The sequence below is a fragment of the Strigops habroptila genome, chromosome 2 (genome assembly GCF_004027225.2).
Source record: "Strigops habroptila isolate Jane chromosome 2, bStrHab1.2.pri, whole genome shotgun sequence".
NCBI classification, from domain to species: Eukaryota; Metazoa; Chordata; class Aves; order Psittaciformes; family Psittacidae; genus Strigops; species Strigops habroptila.
This window is the reverse complement of record NC_044278.2, coordinates 11526551-11551477: the sequence shown is the minus strand read 5'-3', so window position 1 is coordinate 11551477 and position 24927 is coordinate 11526551. Positions and strand designations below refer to the sequence as shown.

Here is a 24927-nt window from a genome sequence, read left to right as displayed (position 1 = left end):
AGACTTTACTATGACTTAACCAAATGGCAGATGAAAATCAGGTTTAGCTGCTGAATTTATTTTCTTGGTTTGTCAGCTCGATTACCCTGCTGAGCTTTTGTAACAGTAAATGTCAGTGTCACTGCTGGTTCTTTTCAGAAATGATTTGTCTGGCAGTGATCTAATATATGCATGCTGCCTTCTGACAGGTCTTTCATTTTGCCATACCTTACAGAATTTTGGAGAGTCCATTTTGGGTGTCTTAAAATATTCATATCTGAAGTAACCAGAAAGAACTAAAACTAGTATGGGTAACTGCCATCATGGCCATGTGTTTATAGTGCTGGGTTTTCTGCATTACCTATCTGGCATCTGTTTAATCCTGAAAAGAATAATTTTGCAGACCATTGCTACCCCAGTCAAGCGAGACTCATCCTGCTAAACAGTTAAATGAACTACAAAGTCTGCTGAAAATAGACCCACTGCAGTTGCTTAAGAGAGAAATGGTGTTCCTAGAGGGTGTCTCTGTAATGTGAAAGTCTTGTCTTTGTCCTCAGTCAGTTGAAGAGTGCTCATATTGTAAGGGTTCTCATGGCCAAGCTGAAATGTTGATGTGTTCAGCTGACCACTCTGTCTAACTAGCTCTTTTTGCCAGATGGCATCCCAAGAAAAATGCTGAAATCTGCACTGTGAAGATGCCGTGTTCCCATGCTGTGTCCCATCTTTAGGATGCTATCAGCTATGCTTGCTTACTGGAGTGGGTTGTTGTTGTTTTAAGACTGTGCAAAAGATAGGAGGTGTCTATGCTACTGGTCTGCATTCTGTGCCCTAAGCATGAAGAGAAGTCCTGTCATGTTTGGGATGATCAGGTGTGATATGGGATTAGAAATGTTATGGGAGAAGGTATTAACTTCATAGCGGCAAGACTGTGCCTTTATTAGCATAATTTATTATAGCAGGACAGAAGCTTTCAGGTATGAGAGTTTCCTTTAGCGGCCTGAAGAATGATGACTTTTTTTTCCTATATTTTTTTTTTTTACTGTTTTTACTATTTTTAGCAAAGAAACTGCATCTTTCGTGAAGTTCAGTTAGTGGGACAAACATTTGTTCCTTCTCGTTATTACACTATATTATTCTTTTGTTTCTCACTATGAAAATAATACCTTAAAAAGCAGCTCCTCAGGAAAAAACCCACAAAATGGTATTTCTGGCTAACTGGAGATAATGTTGGTAAGGCCTTCTAAAGGCACTCCTGTTATGTGAAATTCCTCTAGATCCTTGAAGTCTTGTGGGTTTTTTTTATTGTGAGATGAATTTGCATCACCTGGTAGATATTCAGATAACCACCACAATATTTAGTTTAAACAATGTTAAAATGTAGTATGTTGGAGGGGCTCTGGCTATTCTAAAGAAGCTGTAAATACTTCAGGTAATTGAACATAAAATCTCCAAATGTGGCTTAACTTGCTTTAAAACATAAAGATGACATTTTCCATTACAGGAAAAGTTGACCTCAACTTAATTTCCTTTTACTGGAATCCAATGCCAACATGTGTGTGGTGATTCCAACCAGGTGTTTCATTATACCAAAGTGCTGTAAAAGACTACTTCTATCTGCTAGGGGGATTAGGTCTTTCTTAAAGACTTTCATGCAAACTTACTCCTGGTTCAGCTTTTAAAACTAGCTGTCAAATACCTCACATAATAAACTGAAGATTCTGTAATATCCCAACTTTAAAGACTGATCTGAAAACTAAGTGTAATGATAAAATGCTTATTCCAAACTTCTGCTCATTATTTTAGCTATTACATTTAGGGACCGGGGGTTAGGCAGTGGTGAGGCTTGGAGAGGAGCTGATGTGTTTTAATGAGCCCAAATTACTAATGTGTTTCTGCATGTAAAACTGAGCCTGACTTACAAATCTAGTCACAGTTGTGTTAGAAAATTGTGCACCTTTTGTCTGGTAAGAATCTTTATTCAGAAATGACTACTGAACTGGAGTAAAGTTGCTGCTGTGATCATTTACAGCTTTGCATTCATCTCATTTTCATGTTTCTCATCTTAAAGGTTAGAGCAGTGAGAAGTGTTTCAAGTAACAATGCCAAATACACCTAAAAGTAGAGTGACTTTTATTTAGTAAAAGCAAGGGCAGATCTTATCTTTGCAGTAATGTTAGTGAGGTTAATGAAAACTTTGTTTGTCCAGAGGAAGTGACTGAGCACTGTACTAATGGCTGCAGGACTTTTTGGTCCTAACAGCTAGATCCAGTATCAAGGCGGCCACTGTGGAACAGAGAAATGAATATTGTATTAATGTTCTGTGTTATGGCTTGGATCTCAGTAGCGTTAGAGCTTTCTTTTGTGTGAAAGTCTATCAAGCCAAACAAGGGCAGGATGTGTAGCAGGATGAAAGGGATAGCGAATTTTTTGCAGTAGGAAACTTGTGAAGCAGTGTAGCAAATAAGAAATAAGGGGCAGCTCATCTATTTCCACCTCTAGAGCTCCTCTGGAGAAGCCTTCTGGGCTGAGAGGAAAGAATTGGTGTAGAAAACCCCATTATGGAAACTTTGTGGCATACAACCAGTCAGCTGATGAAGATCTCGCGCCCCCCTCCCCCTCTGAACAATGTGGTTTTCTCTAATAACAGGAGTATTGTAATAGATAAAACTGGGATCATTATCAGTTCTAGATACAGCATGACAGCTACATTTGAAGCCAGAATGCCGGTTATCTACTGAGCTGATCAAATCTTCAGTGGGTCAAACAACTCTGCAGTGAACGCCTTGCCTGCTTTTCTCCCTGGTTTTATTGCTGTTGCTAACTTCACAGTCATGTTTGAACACAACTTTTTCCTCTAGTCCTGTTCTGGGCTAACTGAGGGAACCTCCCAAGCTTCTGAATAAAAGCTTGGGTGCTTGAACAACAATTGGTGGTGGTGGTATTTGCGCAAACAGACTTCACTCCTCATCTTCATGGGAGTGGAAAGTCTCTCATGCTGTATGTATGTACTACGTATAAATACATTTTATATGTGTTTAGCTTGTGTGCAAGGCATGATGCTTGCTTGAAGCATTAGACTTGTACGTATTGGCATACCCACACGTCAGTCCCCATCTGTTTCGAGGAAGAAGGCAGTGAGAGCTTATGATGGGCTTCGTGAATTGCCAGGTTGCACAGTCTCACTTTGTAGCCGTTGTCTGCTCTGCTGATAGTGGCAGCATAATTCTATTTGCTGTCTTTTTTCTTGAGTGCACCTGGATTTACCTGTATGTGTACTGAGTAGCAAGCCTCTTGTAAAAGGAAGGAGCTTTATAGTACCCAAGAAGCAAGTGGTGTGAAAGACGAATTGTTTTGTATGGTTGCAGGTGGATCCACAGTATGTAGTTGAGCATCACTTAAGCAGATTCCTGACCTATCGAGAGCAGAGGGGGCCTCAGAGTGCCCTGTGGCAACTGGAATTGTATGAATAATTAAATGGAAGAATGTCAGTATTGTTGAGTTTAAGAAACAATGATACTTCTATCTCGGAGCTTATGCCAAGAGGTTGGTACAGTTAGCTTCTTGATGTTTGTGTGAAGACTAAGCCATATCATTGTGTTGAGCTGGAGATTGTCTTGCTGTGAAGTGGCTTTGCTGAAAAGGACCAGAGGTCCTGGTGGCCACCAAGTTGAATGTGAGCTGGCAATGTGTCCTTGTGGCAAAGATGGCCAGACTATCCTGGCTTTAGGACAGCGCTGCCAGCAGGTGCAGGGAGGTGGGTTTTCCCCTTGATTAAGCTCTGAGGAAACCACATCTGGAGTGCTGTGTCTGGTTCTGGGTTCTCCGGTAGAAGGAAGTCATGGCTTAACAGAGTGGCTTCAGAAAAGAGCCGCAAAGACTGTTAAGGTTTGGAGAGATGAAGAGAGGGTCAGAGAGCTGGGATTATGTAGCCTCAGGAAGAGCAGGCTCCAAGAATCTTAATGTATATACATAACCTAATGGGAGGGAGCAAAGAGGATGAGCCACCACTCTTTTCGGTGCTGTCTGCTGAACTAACAAGAAGGAATGGGCACGAACTGTAATACAGGGAATTCCCTTTAAACGTAAAAAAACCACTTTTTTACTGTGTCTGAGCAGTGGAACAGGTTGCCCAGAGAGCTGAGGAGTCTTCATCCTTGGAGGTAATCAACACCCAGCTGGATGTGGCCCTGAGCACCCTGCTCTAGCTTGCTCTGAGCAGGGCCTTGGAACTAGGCGATCTCCAGAGGTGCCTTCCAGCCTCAGTGATTCTGGTGTTTGATGGCTGAGAAATCTGGAGCAATTTTCCCTGCTGTGTTACAGTAAAATTATAACTCTGCATAGTATGAAGGAGCAGATTTCCTATTTGGCTTCCCTTCCAGGTGACCTGTGTTAGAGTTCTGGGCATGCTATTTCTTCTGGGACAATATCCCAAATTGCCTGCATTGGTGCAGAAATGCTGCTAAACTGCTTTTGACTAGTAACTTAGGCACTGTACTTTTTTTAATACTTCCTCTTAAAAATAGTCTGTTGGAGGGGGAAGTATAAACTGCCCAAGCTACAGGAAATCTATGACAGTGATTATCCTATTATTTATGAGGCCCTTGCAACACGTCCTCGTACAGCCGGACACTGGGGTTTATGCAGTGTACCAGAGTCTGCTCTGGTGAACACAGTACATGTTGGCAGTCTTCATCCTAAAGCATGTCTCGAATGCAACACTAAGCTGACTGTGCAGTGTGGGTTCTGATCTTTACTATCCTGTAACATCTATGTTTTTACTAAGAAGAGGAGGAGGGATTTTCTTTGGAAAACTTTATTTGGCTAAATTTTAATGTGTATGCCTATTAAGCTTTCCTGGGTATTGAAAGTAAGGGCTTATGTTCTGACTCAATTTTTCTACCCTAGGAAGTCAACTCGCATTAGTCTGTTTCAGATATAGTAAATTCTATGATCTTAATTCAAAATTACTTCAGCAGAATGAATCCTAGCACTGGTGACTTAGTAATGTAATGCTGCAGCATGTGAATTGCTGGTCTTGTGCTATTTACTACAATTTTGGTTAGTGTATTTAAGTAATTTGATGTGTTGCTAATGCTGGAACTTGCAAAGATAGTCTTGGGAAGCTGTGAAAACTACAGGGAACTCTTCAACTCATGCAGCTTCCTGGGGGAGAGACAGCATAACTGCTTGTCTCCTGTGCCACGTGCAGGACAATTTGTCAGTGCTTGTCAAGCTCTAGCTGTCACTCAAGGTGGCACATCAGTCTGCTTCACTAAGGTGCTCAGTGTTGGGCAGCTTCATCAATGCTTTTGCTAACTAGGAGAAGGGGCTCTTAGCAGAAGTAAGCCCCACAAGCCTCAGTTTTGACAATCAATACCTGTTCTACATACTCAAGCAATTAGGATTAGTGTCTTCAGTGCCTACTTGCGCAGTCTGTTGTTAAACAATTCTGTTAAGCTCTTCCAGAACAGAGCATTCACTGACATGGATATATTAGACTGGAGGCGGGGGGGGGTAAACAGATTTCAGCAGAAAGCATCTCTCTGAAGGATTTTTAGGTAGTAGTATGCACCATTGGGATTACTGGCTTTGTAGGGGGCCCTTCATGTGAACACTGAATTTCTTCTGCTGGGTCCTGTGCAGCGAGGAGGGCACAGATGGGAGTTCAGCTGGGCTCTGGGAAGCTTGATTTGCTATTGCGGCATTCCTGAGTGCTGGTGGGAGAGAGAGAGACTGATGACTCACCAAGTCAGGTGGTTATGCCTCTGCTGTGTGTCAGAAATTGCTTTCCCCTCTGCAGCAGGCTTTCTCATCCCTCTGTTGGGGCACGAGAAGGACAATCATTTCCTAAGTGGTAGTGCTTAACTGCTGAATTCTGGCTTTGCTGGACTGTTACTCCCTGTTTCTGCAAAAGAAGGTAAGGATCTGTGTTTATATGGTAAAATAGTGACGGATTTTCTTCCATGCTGTGAGAAGGCTCCTTGTAAAAAATCTCTCTGGAGTCTTAATTTTGAAGAGATCTTTGTGGTAAGGCAGTTCATCGTATAAATTCTGGGACTGATCAAATGTTTGAACCAAAACCAAGGAACTGTAACAGAAAACAGGTTTTGCCAGCATTGAGAGCTAGACAGTTAAATTTTTGGCGTTACTGTGTAGCCAAATTGCTGTGCTGGGGTTGAAACCAAGGTAGAAAACTTGGGTTGTTGGCCCTTTCTTGCTTAATTATGACTAAAAAATTACTTTAATAAACCACCTTTCAGTCAGAGATGGTTCTGCAGCAAGTAATATTTTGATTTCTGGCACTGTTAGGCAGCATATGTCCATGTTAGAGCTTAAGAGCGTGTTTAAAATCAATTGGTGAACTGTTAAATATGAAGAAGATTCATGTATGTAAGTTTTGAAGGATGCAAGATGCATCTTTGTCCATGAGGGAATTAAAATTAAGCTAATATCCTGTGTAGGTGTTTTAGTGGACTTTTGTAGGAGTGGATTGCATATAGTGCCTAATACTCTGTGTTGGCAAGAGGCCTCTGAAAGGCTACAGGAGCTCAGTAGCTTTCCAAAATGGCTAACTACCATGGCTTCTGGGGTAAGTACATGCTGCCTGCACACACATTATGTTGTGTTTAGCAAATCCTGACGTGCTTTAGGGAATTCCATTTTATCTGAGTAATAACACTGAAAACATTTAACAGTGTAGGTAGGTAAGGCAACGTTTCTGCCCTCAAGGACTTTTCCATATAAAATGAAAATCTGTTAGTGCTAATACACTAGCACAAGAAAACTATGCAGAGATAAATAACAGCACGTTGTTTTCTTAATTTGTATTCAATGTTAAAAGATTTTTAGCCCATTAAAAAAGAGGTCAGCTTGTTTGGGTGAGGACTGGCTTTTTAGACTCTCTGTATTTTGTTTGGAGGTATATAGGAGATGGAACAAAGAAAGGTGAGGAAGAATTCACTGCGCCTTTTACACTTGGAATAGTTAATAAATGTGTGTTTAAAAATAGTTAGTGCAGGTCATAAAGATCAGGACAAAACCAGGGTTTGTTGGTGCACTGCTACGTGGCCTAGCAGAGGAATCCCATTCCCTTTTACCTGCCTTCGCCAGTCATGTGGGAAAGTGGCTGTAGGAAGAGAGAGGGAGCAGAGCAGCCACAGCAACAGGAGCTGCAGGTGCTGGGTGTCAGGATGTTGCAGTTGAACTGCAGAATGACTGTTCTGAGGTTCTTATTTGCCTTCCTGGAAGCTAAGCAGCCGCTTGCGGTGGTGGTCAGCTGAGCTGTGGTGTTTGGATAGGAAGAAAAGTTAATGTAAATTGAAACTGGCTGGTGTTCTTCCTGCCTCTCCTTGCTTTGTAAAGCGACTCTTCTCTATGAAACCCTGTACTGTCTCATTGACAGGCAGTGTCACTAATTCAGTTATGAGAATTTGGTGTAACTCTCTATTCACATAGAAGATTTTGGTAGTAGGACTCAAGAGTGTTCTTTGTGGTGTGTTGAAGTAGATGCTTTGGGTAGATTTATAAGGCAGGCTGCCTTTTTGTATGGTCAGTAATTGTGCTTGAGTTTTACAGCATTTTAATTGTTAAAAGCAAAAAAGCTGAGGTAGTTACATTAGTCTGATCAGAAGCAGCTCTTACCAGTTGCTCAGGAACTGCAGATTGCTTTGCAAGGACCTCCCCTCTGCCATTTGTTAGGAGAATGCTTTTGAGAAATAAGCAGTGAAATTCAAATTACCTTGCGGGCCTAGACAACAGGCAGCTTAAGGGATAAACTATCATTATGGAGAGGTGAGGGGTCTAACAGATACCTGACATCTGACTCTGCCTTTAAGCTTGAGAGCAGTTAGCAGCTCCACTCCTTGGTGGTGGTGATCAACTGTTGGGGTGGCTGTTGTGAAATAAATCAGTGGGAGCCATGTTGAACACAATCCACTCCAATGAGACATGGAGCCTGGAAGAAGCTATTCCTTCAGGATGAATAAGAATTTGGAATCATTTGATCCTTTTGTTACAGAGCAGAGCCAATGTTTTTAAAACATTTAGATTGGGGAAGAGGCTGAGAGGCAGAGGACTTGTTAGTGTAGTATTAAAAAGCTGGGAACAGTTGTAAGATTTTAAGAATAGCAAATGTCTGTTACCTGCTGCTCCTGAAGAGCAGGCAGAAAAGCATCCTTTAATGATGTTGGATAGGGTGGCAATGTAGCTGTCATCTTCCTCCTAGCGGACGGGTCAGGTTTTCAAGCCTGAGCATGCCACTGCATTTGCTGCCTTGCAGAAGATGCTGGGTTAGGTTAAGCTTGCAAAGACTGTGTCAACAGATGCTTCATTCAGTTCACGTCACCAAACCACAGCATCATATGCTGGGGCTGCCATACTGCGCCTTTCACCAGTGCTGGATGGTAGACATGGTCAGAGAGTTGCCTCACAGTTCTCGAACACTAATCAGTTTCCAAGGTAACACAAAGCATGATAAGGGCTGACAAAGCAAAACCATTACTCTTATCGGCACCAGAAGCAGGCCAGCCCAACCGTCGATCATAGGACAAACGTGGATGGAGGAGGTCTGCTTCTAAAACAGCTTTTCCTGTTCCCTGAACAGTGATTGGCAAGAGATGGCAGTCAAGTTTTTAACTGTTGCAAGTAGGGGTTTTGGGTCATTATTCAGCACTATTTTCTTGTAATGCTCCATGGTTTTCACTGAGAGCAAGGATTGTGTAATACCTCACTGTGAGGCATCTAGAGAGAGCTCACGTGTTTGTGTGCTTGTGGAAATGTATATTTCTTCCTCTGAGTGCTCTTGATTCTGCAGCTTAAGATAGCAAAACCAGAAGTTTCACAATTAATATTTGTAGTATTGCTTCTTAGAGACCTGTGGCAGTAAAGCAGCACCAGAACATACTCATGCTCAGAATGATAGAAACTCCATGTTTTGAAGGAGAATAGATGAGATGTGAAAGACAGAAGAGATTCTCCATTGTTTAAATATCCTGTTATTGGGCTTGGAAATAGTCCAGCTATGTTATGGCATTTTTGGAGTGTAACTGTTTCACTCGGCAGTGTTTTGTGGAGCATACTGGAGTGATGTTCCGCGCCTGGTTTTCTGCAATAGGGGATGTTAGTTCTTTTGTTTGTTTAAATAAGTTACCTTTTAACTTTTTATAGCTAAAATCAGTGTGGTTAAGGTGCTTCAGGTTGTATGAGTTCAGAATTCTTTCTCACCGGAAACAAAGAGAGAACAGAGGGAGGAAGAGGAGGAGCTTACAAGATGTGTGTATTCCTTAGGACTGACTCTTTTTTCCTTCTCTACAGTTGAACGGGCAAAATGAACTTTTCCAAGCTACCCAAAATCCGTGATGAGGAAAGAGAGGCTTTTGTTGGTTATGTCCATGGAGTCTCAGGACCTGGTGGGTATTTCATAGGTTCTGTTTAATGTCTTGTTAATCTTGTTCACTTGGAAGTGCAGAAGTATAGTAGAGCTCTGGGTGGGGCTTTTTCTCTTTCCTTTTGGGGAGGGCTTTTTAAGAAGGGTCACTGATCAGTCTGATAAAATGTTAAGAAATATACTAACAGGATGTTACTGCTAATTTATCTTACCTAAAGATGTAATGAGCAGAATCAGGCTTAATAATAATAATACCAAAGGTAGTAAGCTTTGAGAAGAAAGCCACTTGGTCAGAACTCTGCAGGCCCAGTGTATTAAGCTTCTCTACAACAGTGAGAAATGCATAGTCCATTCTTACTGAAATGCAGTTTGACCCTGTGATCTCTGGAATACTCAGTCCCTTCCCAGGGTCAGGCTGTTCTGTATTACTGCACTGTGGGCTGGAGGAGCTCAGCGAGGAGCTGTAAGGGTCAGGGAGGGTGGCACAGTGTGGTGGTAGTAAGGCTGGGACAAGGAGGACTCCTCCTCCTCCTTTATCAGCTTAGATAGTTTCTTGAGGCTCTGATGGTGACAGCTTTTGAATACGTGCAGACTCTACCAGCTTTTTTGCTCCCATCTGCATTCTCTTCAGGAGGTAAAGGAAGGGATGGGAAAGTGAGAACAGAAGAATAGCATGTATTTTTGTTAATGCAGCTTATTTGATGAGTAATAATCATTGGTTCATGTCTACCTAAATAAATACCTATTCTTTAACTGCCAATTCCTTAACTGCAGAAGTGCTACTTAAAACCAACCACTTCATTTCCTAAAAAGTGGAAATATGTTTTTATGTAAATATGTGAACCCTGTGTGGAAGATTGAGATTACAATATAAAAGACATAATAAATTTTGTCCTAAAGCAGTTAGGCCTCATGTATGACCTGCTGAAATTTGTTTTTGACCTAACTCAAAACAGTAGGAGGTTTAAGGCCCAAAAGATGCTGTAGAACAGTCTTCATCTGTTGCAAGTTAAGTGCCCTCATACCACTTTTCTACAAAATAGCAAAATAGTGTTTCCTTAAAAGCTTTGTAGGCATCTGCCACTCTACATACAGGGTATGTATTGCCTTTAGCAGGCACCTTGGCTTCATCTACGCATGGAAATAGATTGTTATGTGAGCATCCAAATGCTACCAAGGTAAACAGAAGTTTGAGTGACTTGAGAATGCTGGTCCCCAGCCACAGGTTTATGAAACTGTCAGGTATCAATTTTGCTGTATGTTTTAATTTGGTCAGCTGGGAGTGTGGCCTACCTCACTGAAAGGGAGCAGCGTCTATGTAACTTGTCTGTCAAAGGTCACTGTGTCTCTAAAACTCTAAACATTCACCATCTGTCAAGACACATAAGAGATGATGGCATGAATTGTCCGTGACCTACTACATTCTGATACTGTCCTCTTACTGAGCATGAAGGAGCAGTGTAAAAAGTATAAGGAAACTTCCATCTTTTAAACTAGAAATATCAGGATTTGTGGCAGCCAACTTACCCCTTTTGTGAAACTAAGAATGCAGTTCTGATTTGAGTGAATCCCAGGCTTATGCTGTGCAGTTCTTACTAACTTCTGATGGGTAAATTTCCTGAGCTATAGGAAAACAACTCACCTGTCTCTTCCAGTGGTCACGGCGTGCAACATGGCAGGCGCTGCTATGTATGAACTGGTACGAGTAGGCCACAGTGAACTGGTGGGAGAGATCATCCGACTGGAAGGTGATTTGGCAACTGTTCAGGTGTATGAAGAAACATGTATCCTTTCCACTGATCCCTCTGGGCCTGCCAGACTGCTCAGTCCAGAGCACAGGGGTGATGAGGGTGAAGACAATGACCAAAGCTGAGTGGGACCAGCGCTGGGTACTTCCAGTGCCAGCAAGACATCTGTTCTGCACATCCTTGATAAATGCTGCTGGGTCTGAGGTAAATCTTGTCTTGCCCGGCTGTGTGCCGAGGAGATTTCAAGTGGAAATCAAATAATGTGTACCTTAGAATTTAACTTAATTTTAAATAGTAGAGCTCATTCTTAAGGAAGTTGTCTGACAAATGTTAACTATAAATGGCAAAATTAGCAAGCAGTATTTGTTGCATCTATTTTCTTTGCTTTTGAAAACTATGCTTGTATAAGAGGGCAGGTTGCTGCCTTCTGGGCAGAGTACTTTGCCAGACATAATGGATTACATTTTTGCTTCTGCAGTGTGCTTACAGAATCTTGGTCCAGCTAGAGCACAGCATGTATCCTAAAAATCTAGTTAATGTAAAATATATTTTCTATTACACATAGATGAGAGAATGTCAGAAAAGAAGTCACAAAACTTGAAGCCAGACTTTTTTTTTCCCCTTGTATTCTTTTAAACTTAAGAGTTGGCTCTCTCTATCTGTAGAGGCTAGCAAAAAACCTGTGCTGGCTCCCAAAGCTTTGTTCTGAGGAGCTGGATGGTAAACTGGTGACTAGCTCCTCTCTGTACCTAATGATTTATCATTTTAGATGGCATCATCATTGTAATACCTAGTAGCCTTCCAATGGTACATGGAACAAGTTTGAGTATAGTTTACTCTTAGGTTCCTCATGAGAGGAGTCTGCCATAGGGCTCTCTGAAGTCAGCTTGCATTTAATCTCTTCATCCTTGCATAGGGTTTTGGGGTTTTCTTTTATATTCTAGCAGGGCCTTTTGCCAGGCTGCTGGCCCTTTGCACAGGAGTCCATTGTGCATCTTTGGAGTTAGATAGTGCATAGACTGGACAACTTAATACTAGAAAGGAGGGAAATAATGCTGGTCTTGGACAAACTTCCTTTAAAATTAGACTGCTGTCAAAAAGGCTGTGCAAGGCTCAAGATCAAAACAGTTGTGCTCTCTAGCAAACAAAAATCTATATATTTCATAACATTGTCTGACTTTAACAATCAAACCTGTTTTCTAGGTTTGAAGATGTAAGAAATGCTTGATGTTTTGTCCTGCTGCTGCCTGGCACTCCAGCAAACTCATCCATACAGTTAACTTGAACTAATGATCGTGAAGCAGGGTATTTACCCCTAGAATGAGCAGCTTTGTTGCTTTAGCAATTTCAGCTTGATTTGAGTATAAAGCATACATGCTTCTCAAAGGATGATGGGTAACACAGTAATAAAAATATTACCTTAGAGTCAGAAAGGAGGTTCTAGATGATGAAGTTGTGAATGTGGTACCTTCTTTCCCTTGCTCTGGATGAACTTTTCCTCAGCAAATCTTTAGCTGGTGTCTCTGTAGGAGATCCTGTACTCCGTACTGGCAAACCCCTGTCAGTGGAACTAGGGCCTGGCATCATGGGAGCTATTTTTGATGGTATCCAGAGGCCTCTCTCGGACATCAGCACTCTGACCAAAAGTATCTATATCCCTAGAGGTGTCAACGTGTCAGCTTTGAGCCGAGATATCAAATGGGAATTCACACCTTCAAAGAATCTGCGGGTAGGTTCTGACAAGCCTTCCCCCCTTGCTCCTCAACCCCCAGAGGTTAGGGCTGGAGCAGAGTGCCAGGTCTGGGGCTGCTGGAAGCTATGGTTGATGCAGTTTGTGTTGGGAGGTGGTAGTGATGTATGAGCTTGGATGGGGACCACCAAAAGTTACTCGATGTGACTTATGGTGTGTTGCTGCTGCATCTGAGAAACTTCCAAAGTTTTAATGTATTTGCAAAACTGTAAAGAAAGAAGCTCATGGAATTGCACTAAGCAAAAGGAATGACTGCGGCATATTTTGCATATTTTGCAAATGAAGGTAGCCTTAGAGCTGGAAAATGTCATGGCTTTAGCCCTTGGTGGCATCTTTTTTCCAAGCCTGCAGGTTAGCATATGCTATTCTTTCTCTACTTGACACATTAGACTGAGAGGTGTACAAGAAATGAGGAAGATTCCTTGCATCAGTCAGTAATTGCTACTGTCTGAGCCTTGAAAGGCATCTGAACCCAGATAATGTTGCTAGCAATGTGTTAGTTTAATGATGTGTGCAAATGGGCTACTGTGCTCTAACAATGCATTTACAAAGGGAGTAATCACAGTGCTAGACTTAATAGCTATAGTTCCTTTGTTAAGGTTCTTTTTTAAAGCCAGAGTTCTTGCTTATGACTAATACACCTGTTCTGATTCCAGGTTGGCAGCCACATCACTGGTGGAGATATTTATGGTATTGTGAGTGAAAACTCCCTTATCAAACACAAAATCATGCTGCCTCCACGGAACAGGGGTACAGTTACATACATTGCTCCGCCAGGAAACTATGACACTTCAGTAAGTCTCCCAAACAACAGTTGCTGATATATTCCATGTCTCTCTCATAGGATTTATGTACTCTTTCTGTTCTGCATGATGACAACTAGAAAGTGTTTCATGCAACAAAGTGTCTGAGTTAATGATCACCTCTGCTGACCTGCCTGCAGGGATTACATGATTATCTTGTGCAGTTATATTCTGTATATGGTTTCCCAGTGGCACTTGGGTATGCCACGTTTGCTGACCTCTGTGGGGATCTACACTATCTTATGAATATGTAAAATTCATTTGGTCTTTAGAAGCATATTTTTAGTTGAAGCTTTGTCTTACACTTCTTTTTCCCTTAGTAGCATTGTAAATATGATATGGGAAAGAGCCTTCCCTCGAGAAGGGGTGATAGCATATTGAAGTTCTGAGAAGTTGGTGGTGGTGTCAAAGACCTAGTTGTGCAGAGTAGTTGAGACAAGAATTTGTATGCTGGTCCACTGCAGCTGTTTGCTTACTTCAGATGTCTGGTGCTGTCTGTTAGGATGTTGTCTTAGAGCTGGAGTTTGAAGGTGTGAAGGAGAAGTTCACTATGGTCCAGGTCTGGCCTGTACGTCAGGTCCGTCCTGTTACTGAGAAGTTACCAGCCAATCATCCTTTATTAACTGGCCAGCGGGTCCTGGATGCCCTCTTCCCGTAAGTACTGCTTCTTCTTTTCTAGTATGTAAGAAATCTCTTTTTTGGGGGGAATCAGAGGGAAGAGGCCTTAATTTTTTTTTATGGGCAAACAGACCCCAAGCTTTCACTGTGTATTCACAGCATAATCTCAAAAAATATTCAGCTGAATTCATCATATTTCTGTATTTGGCAAGAGATCCTACTAGTGGAAAAAGGAGGAGAAGTTTAACAAGATCGTTCTAGTGCATTAATCTAGAAAAGAATGGACAAGCATAAACTTAACCTAATCGTGCCAAGCCTACAGAAAGGCTAGAACTTTCAAGCTTGATGCCTCCATTTGAACACATCAGTAGGATTGCTTTCCATGGTCTTGAGGATTCACAGTTCCCAACAATTATGGGGTCACCACTTACAGAAACTGTTGCATGTAACTGTAGCACAAAATGCTTATTTAAGCAGCTAACTTCGAAGACACTGAATTCAGTAATTTGGGTCCTAAAATATGCTGCTTATTCTTATCAGGTACAGCTAAGTACTGTTCTGTTCTTAGCATTTGCATTCTGTTGGTGCTTCCAGCCGTGAAAACTGCTGTGTTTCAAGCCTGAAGGTCTAGCTGTTTTACCAGTGTAACTCATGTACTTCAAGGGCAGTAGAAGAAAAGGATGGTTTATTCCCTCAGTCTTTTGGTTTAGTGAAATACCTCTGCGTTTCTCACCCACAACACTGAATGTGGCTCCTGTCACTCTGCGTTTAATTAAGGAGTTTATTGGGAAACATATTTTAAGATATGATAGAGCTGGTTTCTTGTTCCTTGCAAATCAGAGTCCTTTTTCTTTCTTCAGGTGTGTGCAAGGGGGTACAACAGCAATTCCCGGGGCATTCGGTTGTGGGAAGACTGTGATTTCTCAGTCTCTCTCAAAATACTCCAACAGTGATGTCATCATTTATGTAGGCTGTGGAGAACGAGGAAATGAAATGTCTGAAGTACTGAGAGATTTCCCTGAGGTTAGTATGGAGAATTCATGGAGACTAAACTTGCTATTGTAGTGGTATTGTAACTGAATAACGTACTATATTGGCAGAGTGACTCAAAATGACCTTCTTGCCTCCCTGCTGTAAGTTCTAGCTGTAGTAGCAGAAATCCCTTTTGGCTCATTCAGGAATTATTTCAGTGGCCCCTCAGTAAATATCTGGACTAGTTTTTGGGTGTACCTTCTAACTTGCTTTAAAATAAAGCCAAGAAAGACACAGTTGCAAGCACCTTATCTTTCGCTGGTAACGTCTCTAACTTTTCTAACTTAACCATGCATAGCGAATGCAGCATTTGTATTTGTAGGGTGCAGGGTGGTGATACAAATGGTTACCAGATAATAGTGTGACATTTGAGGCTTTGGAATGCCTTCTGAAGGAAGGAGAAAATGCCTGGTTAAAACAAAACAAACAAAAAAAAGCAATGGGTTTACTAATCCTTCTACCTGTTGTTATATGTTAGTGAATTAGTTGTGGAGTGTTCTTCTGTAAAATATGGGAAAGAAGCCAGATAGTCTGAACTGTTAGGGAAACTCCACTGTCAGAAATAAGGGGTAAAGGGCTTGGATCTGTTGGTTAGTTACGAGATGGGAAAGTCAAGATGAGGTGGCCATGAAAAAAGATAAATCCCAGTGTATTCATAAGTGGAATTCTATACAAATGTCAGGATATGCATTCTGTTCAGGTGTTTATGAGGTTTCACTGGGCTTATGCATGTGGTTTAATATGCAGTTGTCAAAGACAAACTTGGATCATTTTAGATGGGTGTGATGGTTTAAGCCCAGCCAGTAACTCAGAACCACGCAGCTGCTCACTCACTCCCCCACTTCTTCCTCCTCCCACTCCCAGAGGGATGGGAAGGAGAATCGAAAGAATGTAAGTCCCACGGGTTGAGATGAGAGCAGTCCAGTAACTAAGGTATAATACAAAACCACTATTGCTACTACCAGTAACAATAATGATAAGGGAAGTAACAAGGGGAGAGGATACAACTGCTCACCACCCGCCGACCGATACCCAGCCCAACCCAACCAGTGATCTGGGCCTTCTGGGTAAGTCCCCCCAGTTTATATACTGGGCATGATGCGCGGTGGTATCGAATACCCCTTTGGCCAGTTTCGGTCAGGTGTCCTGTCTCTGCCTCCTTCCAGCTTCCCCTCCTCCCTGGCAGAGCATGAGACTGAGAAAGTCCTTGATCAGAGTAAACATTACTTAGCAACAACTAAAACCATCGGTGTGTTACCAGTGTTGTTCCCAGGCTGAAAGTCAAAAACACAGCACTGCACCAGCTACTAAGAAGGAGAAAAATGACTGCTATAGGTGAACCCAGGACAATGGGGAAAAAAAGCTCTCTGATTCTTAACAGTCTTAGGATAGAGGTGAAGGATACAACTTTTTGGATCTTCCAGCTTAGTAAGCTAAGAGAGGATAATGAACTTCCTGATGCATTGGATTTGTCATTATTTATTTGAATGGGATCAATAGAGATTCGCCAGTTGCAGAAGATGAGATGAGGCAATGTGTTAAAGAGTTAAGCTGTGTGCAATCTGGGAGGCAAACCAGCATAGTATCCTCTAGTCTCTGCTCTTGGTAGAGTAGCTGTGAGGAGAGGATCCTGATTTAAAGGGAGTAATACTGTAAAAACCAGAAACCCCACAAAAAAACAACAAACACCTTGCTACTGTTACATTATTTTTCTTTTCTTGCATTTTAGCTAACAATGGAAGTTGATGGCAAAGTAGAAAGCATCATGAAGAGAACAGCTCTGGTAGCAAATACCTCCAACATGCCTGTGGCTGCCAGAGAAGCCTCTATCTATACGGGTAAGATTTACAGGAGGCTGGAAAAGGCTGTGTGTGTAGGGCAAGCCATCATGCTGCAGCGTTTCCAGTTCCTGAGGTGGTCAGCACCAAGAAACTTGTTTAGTTGCGGAAGTCAACCCTTTTGGACCTTGCCTGCATGAAGCCCTAGTATCTTAATTGAATTCGTATATAGTTATGATTTTTGAATATTGAGTAAATTTTGTTTATAAGGTGAATGTACTGCACCAGCTCTCATGTAGGTTTGTCTGCATGCTTTAGTTATGTGAGCTTTTGTTTATGAAGAGTGTTTTGCTGACAAGTACAGCCACTTACTGGGCAGGATTAGGAGTCTCTGAGTTGACAGGCTAGTCTGCTTTCCTTTGCAGCCTCTTAGAGCGCTTTTTTACGTTCTTTGTTATGAAAACTTGTCAGATCATTAAGATAAAACATGACCTTTTCTCACTGTTGTATTCTGGTAGTTTGAAAGGGAAGAAGACATTTTACAATAAGAGGCTTTGTTCATGGTTTCAGTGAGGCAGGGAGTGACATCAGTGACATTGTCATGTCTCTTCAAAGAGATACATGGGAATGTAAGATGAGCCAGAGTGGTTCATAAGTGAAAATGGGAAGAGAGAGAAGAAATAAAAAGACAGCAAGGACATGATTCAGTGGGAAGAAAGAATTAACTTCCAGTGTCTGTTTCCATCCAAATGTGAACTTAGATAACTTGGCTTATTTGCATCTTGGTGACAACATGAAAGCATAGAATTCCTTTCTGAACCTTATGCTGAGCACGCTGTTGTCTTTGGTCTAGGAATCACCCTGTCTGAGTATTTCCGGGACATGGGCTATCATGTCAGTATGATGGCAGACTCCACTTCCCGATGGGCTGAGGCCCTCCGAGAGATCTCCGGGCGGCTGGCTGAAATGCCAGCTGGTGAGTAGCCTTTTCTCAGTCTAGTCTTGTAAAAGCATCCTTTAAACTCTGAGCCTTTGACTCCATTTCTGTGCGTTGATGTTTGCAGACAGTGGTTATCCAGCCTACCTTGGTGCCCGTCTAGCCTCCTTCTATGAGCGAGCTGGCAGAGTGAAGTGCCTGGGGAATCCCGAAAGAGAAGGCAGCGTCAGCATTGTTGGAGCGTGAGTGTTGCATTGCTTTGCTTTGCGTTGGCTGCAGCTCTTCCTCTGTGTTTCTGTATCTCAAAGTACCTATTTTTCAGACAAAAAAAGTCTTATTGCTCTGTGCAGCTGCAGAACTAAAAATATGTGGTTGAGTAGGTAGATATTTAGTCTCTGTTCACCCAGAGCTGCAGCTAAATGATGTGTGGGGGCAGAAGGAATGAATGTGGACAGGTAGTTCTGTGAGGTGCAGACTTGCAGTCACTTGAGCAATTGGAGCAAATGGCTCAGGGAAGAATGTCATTAGAGCTGACACTGAAAAGTATGTCAAACCATGCTCAGAGCAGGAAAGAAGGGGCAATTAGAGCAGCAGTGTGTGCGCTTGGGGGCATGATGAGTCGTGATTCTCTTGGTTAAATAGAGTAGAACTACGTGGAGCAGCACATCTCAAGCTCCCATGGGCTTGTGGTACCCAGACATTCTTATAGGTGACATTGATTTGTATATCTTACTGTGGGCAAGTGAAGTTCGCACCACGTGTTTTGAGGAGATGCTCCAGCATCTGTAAGAACATGTAGAGTCCATTTTTTGCTCTGCTTAGTTCCACTGCCCACAACATCCATACACAAATGAATTGTGCTTTTGAGTCAGATGTTAATTATTTTCTCTCTGATGAGGCATTTATTAGGGTGTCAAGCCCAAATGAAATTGAAATGGTTATTGTATAGGTGAATATCTCAAATAATTTCAAATTGGGATACTGGTTTCTGTAAAATAATCATTGCACTGTCTCTCAGTATTCTACCAGCACACTTGCTGAATCTGTTCTCATGGAGTTAGGTTTGATAATCCAAGCTGGAGTTACTTCCTGGAGCTAAAGTGACTGAAATCACACCTTGATACTGTCAGTCAGTCACTGATACAACTGTATTTCCTGGTGTATTTGATACAACACCTGTGTGGGTATGCATCAAACACTTTCTGCAGTGGAAGCTTGTGATCTGTTACTTGAAATCGTGTTGACTTTTGTGTTTTCTGTGATAACTGAGCTGTGCAGCCTCACATGTTCAGTACTTCTGTTTAAACTGTGAAAGCAACTCTGATGATTCTTCCTTATCTCTTCCTGCTCAGTGTGTCTCCCCCAGGTGGTGACTTCTCTGATCCTGTCACATCTGCTACGCTGGGCATTGTTCAGGTATGTCCCGCAATGTTTTAGCTCTTCCATCCACTTTGTTGATCCCAAAATTATCATGCTTCAGTGCATTTGTGCCAGTGGCAGGGGTGTGAGAGCTTTGATTTGGCACAGGCAGCTTTGTAGGATGCTTTGCAAAATGTTCTAACAGTGTAAAAGGTGACCGTGTGAGATGGTCTCTGAACTGATGTGTTTTGAGATCCCTTTGGAAGATGAAGTGAAGGCAGCAATTCCTTCCAATGCCATCTGCTCAGGAATATCTATATGCTTCCTGATTGCTGTCCACTGAGCTGCACTTCAAATGTGGCTGCTCTTAGCTGAGATGGAAAGTGAATCACTCTTAATAGGTGCATTGAAACCACAAAAAAGTCCTCAGAGCAGCTGACTGGCAGAAGAATATCTTGCAAATGATTGCAGCCCTGTTTAGGGAAAAGGAGTTACATCTGATAGGTCCCCGCTTAATTAGACTCCAGCATTGACATTGTAGTGGCTGACTTCTTCCTCATGAGGAGTCTCAAGATGAGTAAGTCTGAACCCAGTTTAGAAGGTACATCCTTTCTTGAGAAGTGTGTTTGAAAGTCGCTGCTATAGTTAACATAAGGAAGGCTTTCTTCTCTCTGAAGCTCTCATTTGTGATAGCCTTTGAAATATTGCCCTTGCGCAAACTTGCTTGCTGTACTTATTTATTATTGCCTTCAATTATTTTTGGTTCATTTTTTATTTGGAACACTGGTTGATCTCTCTGGTTTCTGCCAGGTTTTCTGGGGCCTGGATAAGAAGCTGGCACAACGCAAGCACTTCCCCTCCGTCAACTGGCTGATCAGTTACAGCAAATACACACGTGCCCTGGACGAGTACTATGACAAGCATTTTACAGAGTTTGTCCCTCTCAGGACAAAAGCCAAAGAGATCCTACAGGAGGAAGAGGATCTTGCAGAGATTGTGCAGCTTGTGGGGAAGGTGAGTAACCAGCTCTGAGGAACTTTCCAACTTTCTTCCTTTTTGACTTCTAATGACAAAGAGTTTTTTGGATGAACCTTGGCTTGATGCTACTTTTCTAATGTAAAATTATGTTGCAGACCATCCAAGAGTTAAGAAGCTTCTTGCTTCAATGTTCTTGTTCTGCTGAAACACCCTTTGCTGTAACTTACAGTAGTAATTTTGCAAGAGAAATGACACAAACTGATCTTTACTGTTGAAGTCACCTGAAGGGTTACAGTTTACTAGAAGCCATGTTGCCAGCTGCAGAACAGAGGTGTTGGCATTTACAAGCTGGCCTGTAAGAAACAGAAGCAATGCCTGCCTTTTCTGAGACCTGGTGATTCCCTAGTCCCTCTGGAAACCTGTGACAGGACATATGGCTCCACTTTACTGGCATTCTTTAATTTCCTTCATTTGCTTCACTGTTTTGGAGAGAAAGCTGAACTTGGGCAGGAATATTTCCCTTGAGAACTCTCAAAAAAGGGACCTAGTGGAAACTCTTATGTTTCAGCTTAGCACTGTAAACACAGTAACTGACAGGCGCCCAGTACATACTTGACAGTAACTTAATCCCATGAGGTTTGGGTGAACTGTGCTGATTTACAGGGTCATAACGGTGTGTGTGATCTTGTATTAACTATAGTTATTTGGAGGGAGTTTTCTCCTGGTGCTCTCCCTATTCACTGATGATCCAGCCCATCCAAGATGAGGCCTTCACCAGCTCTTGCCTAGCAGAGCTCTCTAGATGTGTCTTTGAAGAAAAGCAAATGTGATCTTGGAGTCTTCTGCAGTTTTCTATTTGCAAAACCATGTTCTAAAAGACTAGTTTACAGAGCAGGGTAGAATCAGTTCCTTGGTGTGGAAAGGATATTGATAAGCCAGTGCTTGTAACAAGGCATTACTCCCATGATAGAAGTACTGGAACTGTTGATCTTGATCTTAAAGATGGTACCTTTAACAGTTTCTTTCAGCCTGGGCTTGGCCAACAAGTGCAACCAACATTTAGAAAGGGGGAATTGTGGAAAAACAATCAGATACTTTTTATTTTTTTTCTTATTAGCTCTGATTTCTGTTAGTCTCCTCATGAAAGAAGGTCCAAGTTTCCTGTGCCCCCTTCAGCGAAAGGACAGTGAAGGCAGAGGAGAGTGACCTGTGGTGCCAAGAGCAGCAGTGTGCAGCAGGGTTGTGGCTGTCCCATGGAGTATGACAGGCATTGTCATTAACTCCTTTGCTTTTCTTGGATGCCAGACAGGGAAAGTGGAGGCTAGTATCAAATCTTTATGATTACTTACTGAGATCTAGTTTTTCTTCCATGGACATAAAGATTCAGGAAGGTAAAAATGAATTGATCTCTTTATGTAGGAAGGTGATGTTGCAACGTACCTTGTAGCAAAGCCATGTGTGTTTTCTATCTGGTGGCTTTTCCATTATATTAAAGGAAACTTCCTTTCCATTGTTTATCATCAGATAGACTTAGTGACTGTTTGGCCCATCTTAATTTGGCAATCAATGAAATTGGCTGGCCTAGAGGAGAGAGCAGGGAGTGAGAAATGCCCCAAAGACAGAATTCTGCTGAAAGCCATCTTAAGAGGGTTGGAAGAAAACAGATATTGAAAGATACTGGTTCTTGGCCAGGACACATCATGTCCTCATGGAGTGGAGTACTAAACTAACAGCGTGCCTTACTTTTCTAGGCTTCCTTGGCAGAAACAGATAAAATTACCTTGGAGGTTGCCAAGCTGATAAAAGATGACTTCTTGCAACAGAATGGTTATACACCTTATGACAGGTGAGATCTGCGTGGCCGTTCTACCCTCTTAGTCTTGTGTAGTCTGCATTTAGCTAGCTATTGTACTTGGAAATTGCACTCAGCATGCAAACGGAAGAGCTGGGCTTAGGTAAGCCACTGAACAGTGTATTCACTTTGTCTTACCCAAGGCATGCAGATCTTTCCCAAATACAGTCACACCCTTTGAGTTTCTCAGGTCCCTATCTGTTGTTCAGTTAACCAGTGTTTCTGCAATAGCGTATCCTCCTGAGGAGGAGCACTTTATTTTCAGAGACGACATCCAAAGTCTTCCTGATTATTCTGGCAATACATGGGAGATTGCGAGAATCTGCTTTCAGTTACGGTTGCATAATTCCTGAGTAAACTGGATCCATAAAAAAAAATACTGGATTTTTTTCCCAAGTGTGATATTAACTCCTGTCTGCTTTGCTGCTTTCTATGCTATGTTTGTGGTTTTTAAGAGCCTGACAGAGGGGCCTTTTGTACTTCGTCTCACTCCCCTGCTCAGGTAGATCAGGAGATCTTCAATACTTCATCACTAAAAATGTAGCTGTCCATCATTCTGTAGCAGTGCATGCCTTTGATTAGGTTACTAGGGCAAGCATGCTGGTATGTGATAGGGAAGCACAGGAAGTAGAATGATGCAAGGTGTAAATAATAATGAGGCACTTTCTGTGGCAGTCATCCACCCATTAAAAATGGAGGTTTTTTGTGTGTGGAGTGCTCTTGTCATAGAAACACTTCTTTTCCTGTGAGCAAAGAATATTGCAGAGCTGTCAGGTCATCCCAGGCTGCTTGGAGGAAGCCTGCTCCCATGATGGACAAAACAGGAAGGAGGAATTCCGTTGGCTGCTCTGGTGTTTTCCCTTTCTTGTTAGCATTGGCACAAATTGAAAAGTGAGACTTTCTACAGCCATGGTTCCTGTTCTCTCCTGTTTTGCCCAGTGTTTGGGTGCTGCTTCAGAAACCTCCCTCCAGGACGATTGTCTTAGCCTATGATTTGCTTATTTAAAAACGTGTCTGTGACAGCACATATTCAAAATGCCTGGAGTGAAGCAGGCTAGCACTCCTTCTGTCAGGTGAGGACTCAGAGTTGTGAAGGCAGGAGCAAAGTCCTGTTAATTGTGACAAGATGCCTGACCAATCCTTTCCTGTCCCACCAGGTTCTGCCCTTTCTACAAAACAGTGGGAATGCTTTCCAATATGATTGCATTCTATGACATGGCACGCCGTGCTGTAGAAACCACAGCCCAGAGTGACAATAAGATCACGTGGTCCATCATCCGAGAGAACATGAGCGAGATCCTCTACAGACTTACCTCCATGAAGTTCAAGGTATGTTTGGAAGGAACTGGGTTGCACTGCTTTTTGTGAGCTCCCAGTGCCTCTGGAAGGTAAAGGTGGTCATCAGTTGCCTCAGATAAAGACCTATGAACAGAGACTTTGTGAATGCACTTAAGAACTGGTTTTAGTTTGTGAGCATGGGAATGGTCAGTGTGGAAGCCAGGCAGGTGATGCTGGCTTCAGAGCCTCAGCACTCCCACCTTGGAGAGTCTCTTCTATGTTACATGTATCGTGGTACTAGTACAAGCACCTCTCCTGTTTGTTTGAGGGGGTTTGTGATAAACTTGTGTAAAAAATCATACCATGTTCTAAGGAGAATTAGCAGATAAAAGCAGCCTCAAGTTTAAATCCAGGAATGTGCTAAAAAGTGAATGATAGAAATGTTGACAGCATACTCTTAAATGGAAGTTAAGGAAACGAATGCTAGTCTCCTGCAGTAACACGACGTGTGCTGTGTTTGGCTTCAGGACTTAAGGCAGGTAACTAGGAGGAGGGGAAGGGAGGAGTAACTTCAACATGGGCTAAAGGGAAAACAAGTGTCTTGGAGCACCTGCTCTGGGTAACTTCTTAGGGTACAGCTTTCCTAAAACTCATCCAGAGCATGCTGGTGTAGCAGCTCCTGGTAGGACAGTAACCTGCGATGCTGACTGATGTTAAAGAAGCTAAGAAACTGATCTTAAAGTAGCTAAGGAATATTCTCTGTGAAGAGTAATGCTTACTCTGCTATAACTCATAAAAGTCATCATTGCAAATCTTTCAAGAACGAGTACCCTAGGATAAAATTATGTTAAATTTAAGTGTTCTGGTGTGCCAGTGGATTCTGTTCCTGCAGGTTTTTTATTTCTTTGGCTTGTTTCTGCAGTAAGCAGATCCCTGGTATATATTCTCAAAGCATCAAGAACATAACAAGATACACTTACGAGCATGAGTTTCTTTGAGAACTGGTTATATAGAGATAGAGGAAGTAAGACACTTTTTACAAACCCTGGCCACCAGAAGACATCTGGCATACAGCAGAATGGTGGACTGAAAAAGGGAAGCCAGGGTGTGAATACATGTCAAGAGGAGCTGGCCCTTGATGCAGGAGTAGTTATGAAAGGAAAATTACATTTCCTGGGTAACAGTCTAAATGGCACGAAAATTTAAATGCCCTGCATCCTGCAGTCTGTGTGCTTTGGAGAGACAATGAAGGAGGATTGCATCCACACATGTAAGTCCTCTGTGTTTCCCGAGAGCTGCACTGGCCCAGAGAAATGTAGTGCTGAGAGGGGAACGCTGAAGACATTGAGCAGGTTTCAGAGCCCAGCAGTTACTGCTTCTCACAGGAAGGCCTTGTTACATTTTTTGCCTTTGTCTTTCATTAAAAGTAT

The 24927-nt window shown here is 42.3% G+C and overlaps 1 protein-coding gene across 3 annotated transcripts in view; it reads left to right on the top strand.

Moving 5' to 3' along the window:
- The window catches only part of ATP6V1A (ATPase H+ transporting V1 subunit A), a 31064-nt gene that overhangs the window by 3370 nt on the left and 2767 nt on the right, over nucleotides 1-24927 (top strand). Inside the window, exons 1-14 of one of the 3 annotated variants that reach the window (XM_030471975.1) lie at nucleotides 5616-5732; nucleotides 9292-9386; nucleotides 11020-11148; nucleotides 12627-12841; nucleotides 13519-13656; nucleotides 14168-14319; nucleotides 15144-15306; nucleotides 17045-17153; nucleotides 17947-18069; nucleotides 18158-18272; nucleotides 19383-19446; nucleotides 20200-20403; nucleotides 22119-22213; nucleotides 23377-23548. In XM_030471975.1, coding sequence (XP_030327835.1) covers nucleotides 9305-9386; nucleotides 11020-11148; nucleotides 12627-12841; nucleotides 13519-13656; nucleotides 14168-14319; nucleotides 15144-15306; nucleotides 17045-17153; nucleotides 17947-18069; nucleotides 18158-18272; nucleotides 19383-19446; nucleotides 20200-20403; nucleotides 22119-22213; nucleotides 23377-23548 — 1761 coding nt within the window. In that variant the 5' untranslated portion in view covers nucleotides 5616-5732; nucleotides 9292-9304. Of the gene's footprint in view, nucleotides 1-5615; nucleotides 5733-5754; nucleotides 5897-9291; nucleotides 9387-11019; nucleotides 11149-12626; nucleotides 12842-13518; nucleotides 13657-14167; nucleotides 14320-15143; nucleotides 15307-17044; nucleotides 17154-17946; nucleotides 18070-18157; nucleotides 18273-19382; nucleotides 19447-20199; nucleotides 20404-22118; nucleotides 22214-23376; nucleotides 23549-24927 lie in introns of those variants that run through there. The other 2 variants (XM_030471974.1, XM_030471973.1) reach the window with 2 other exon arrangements.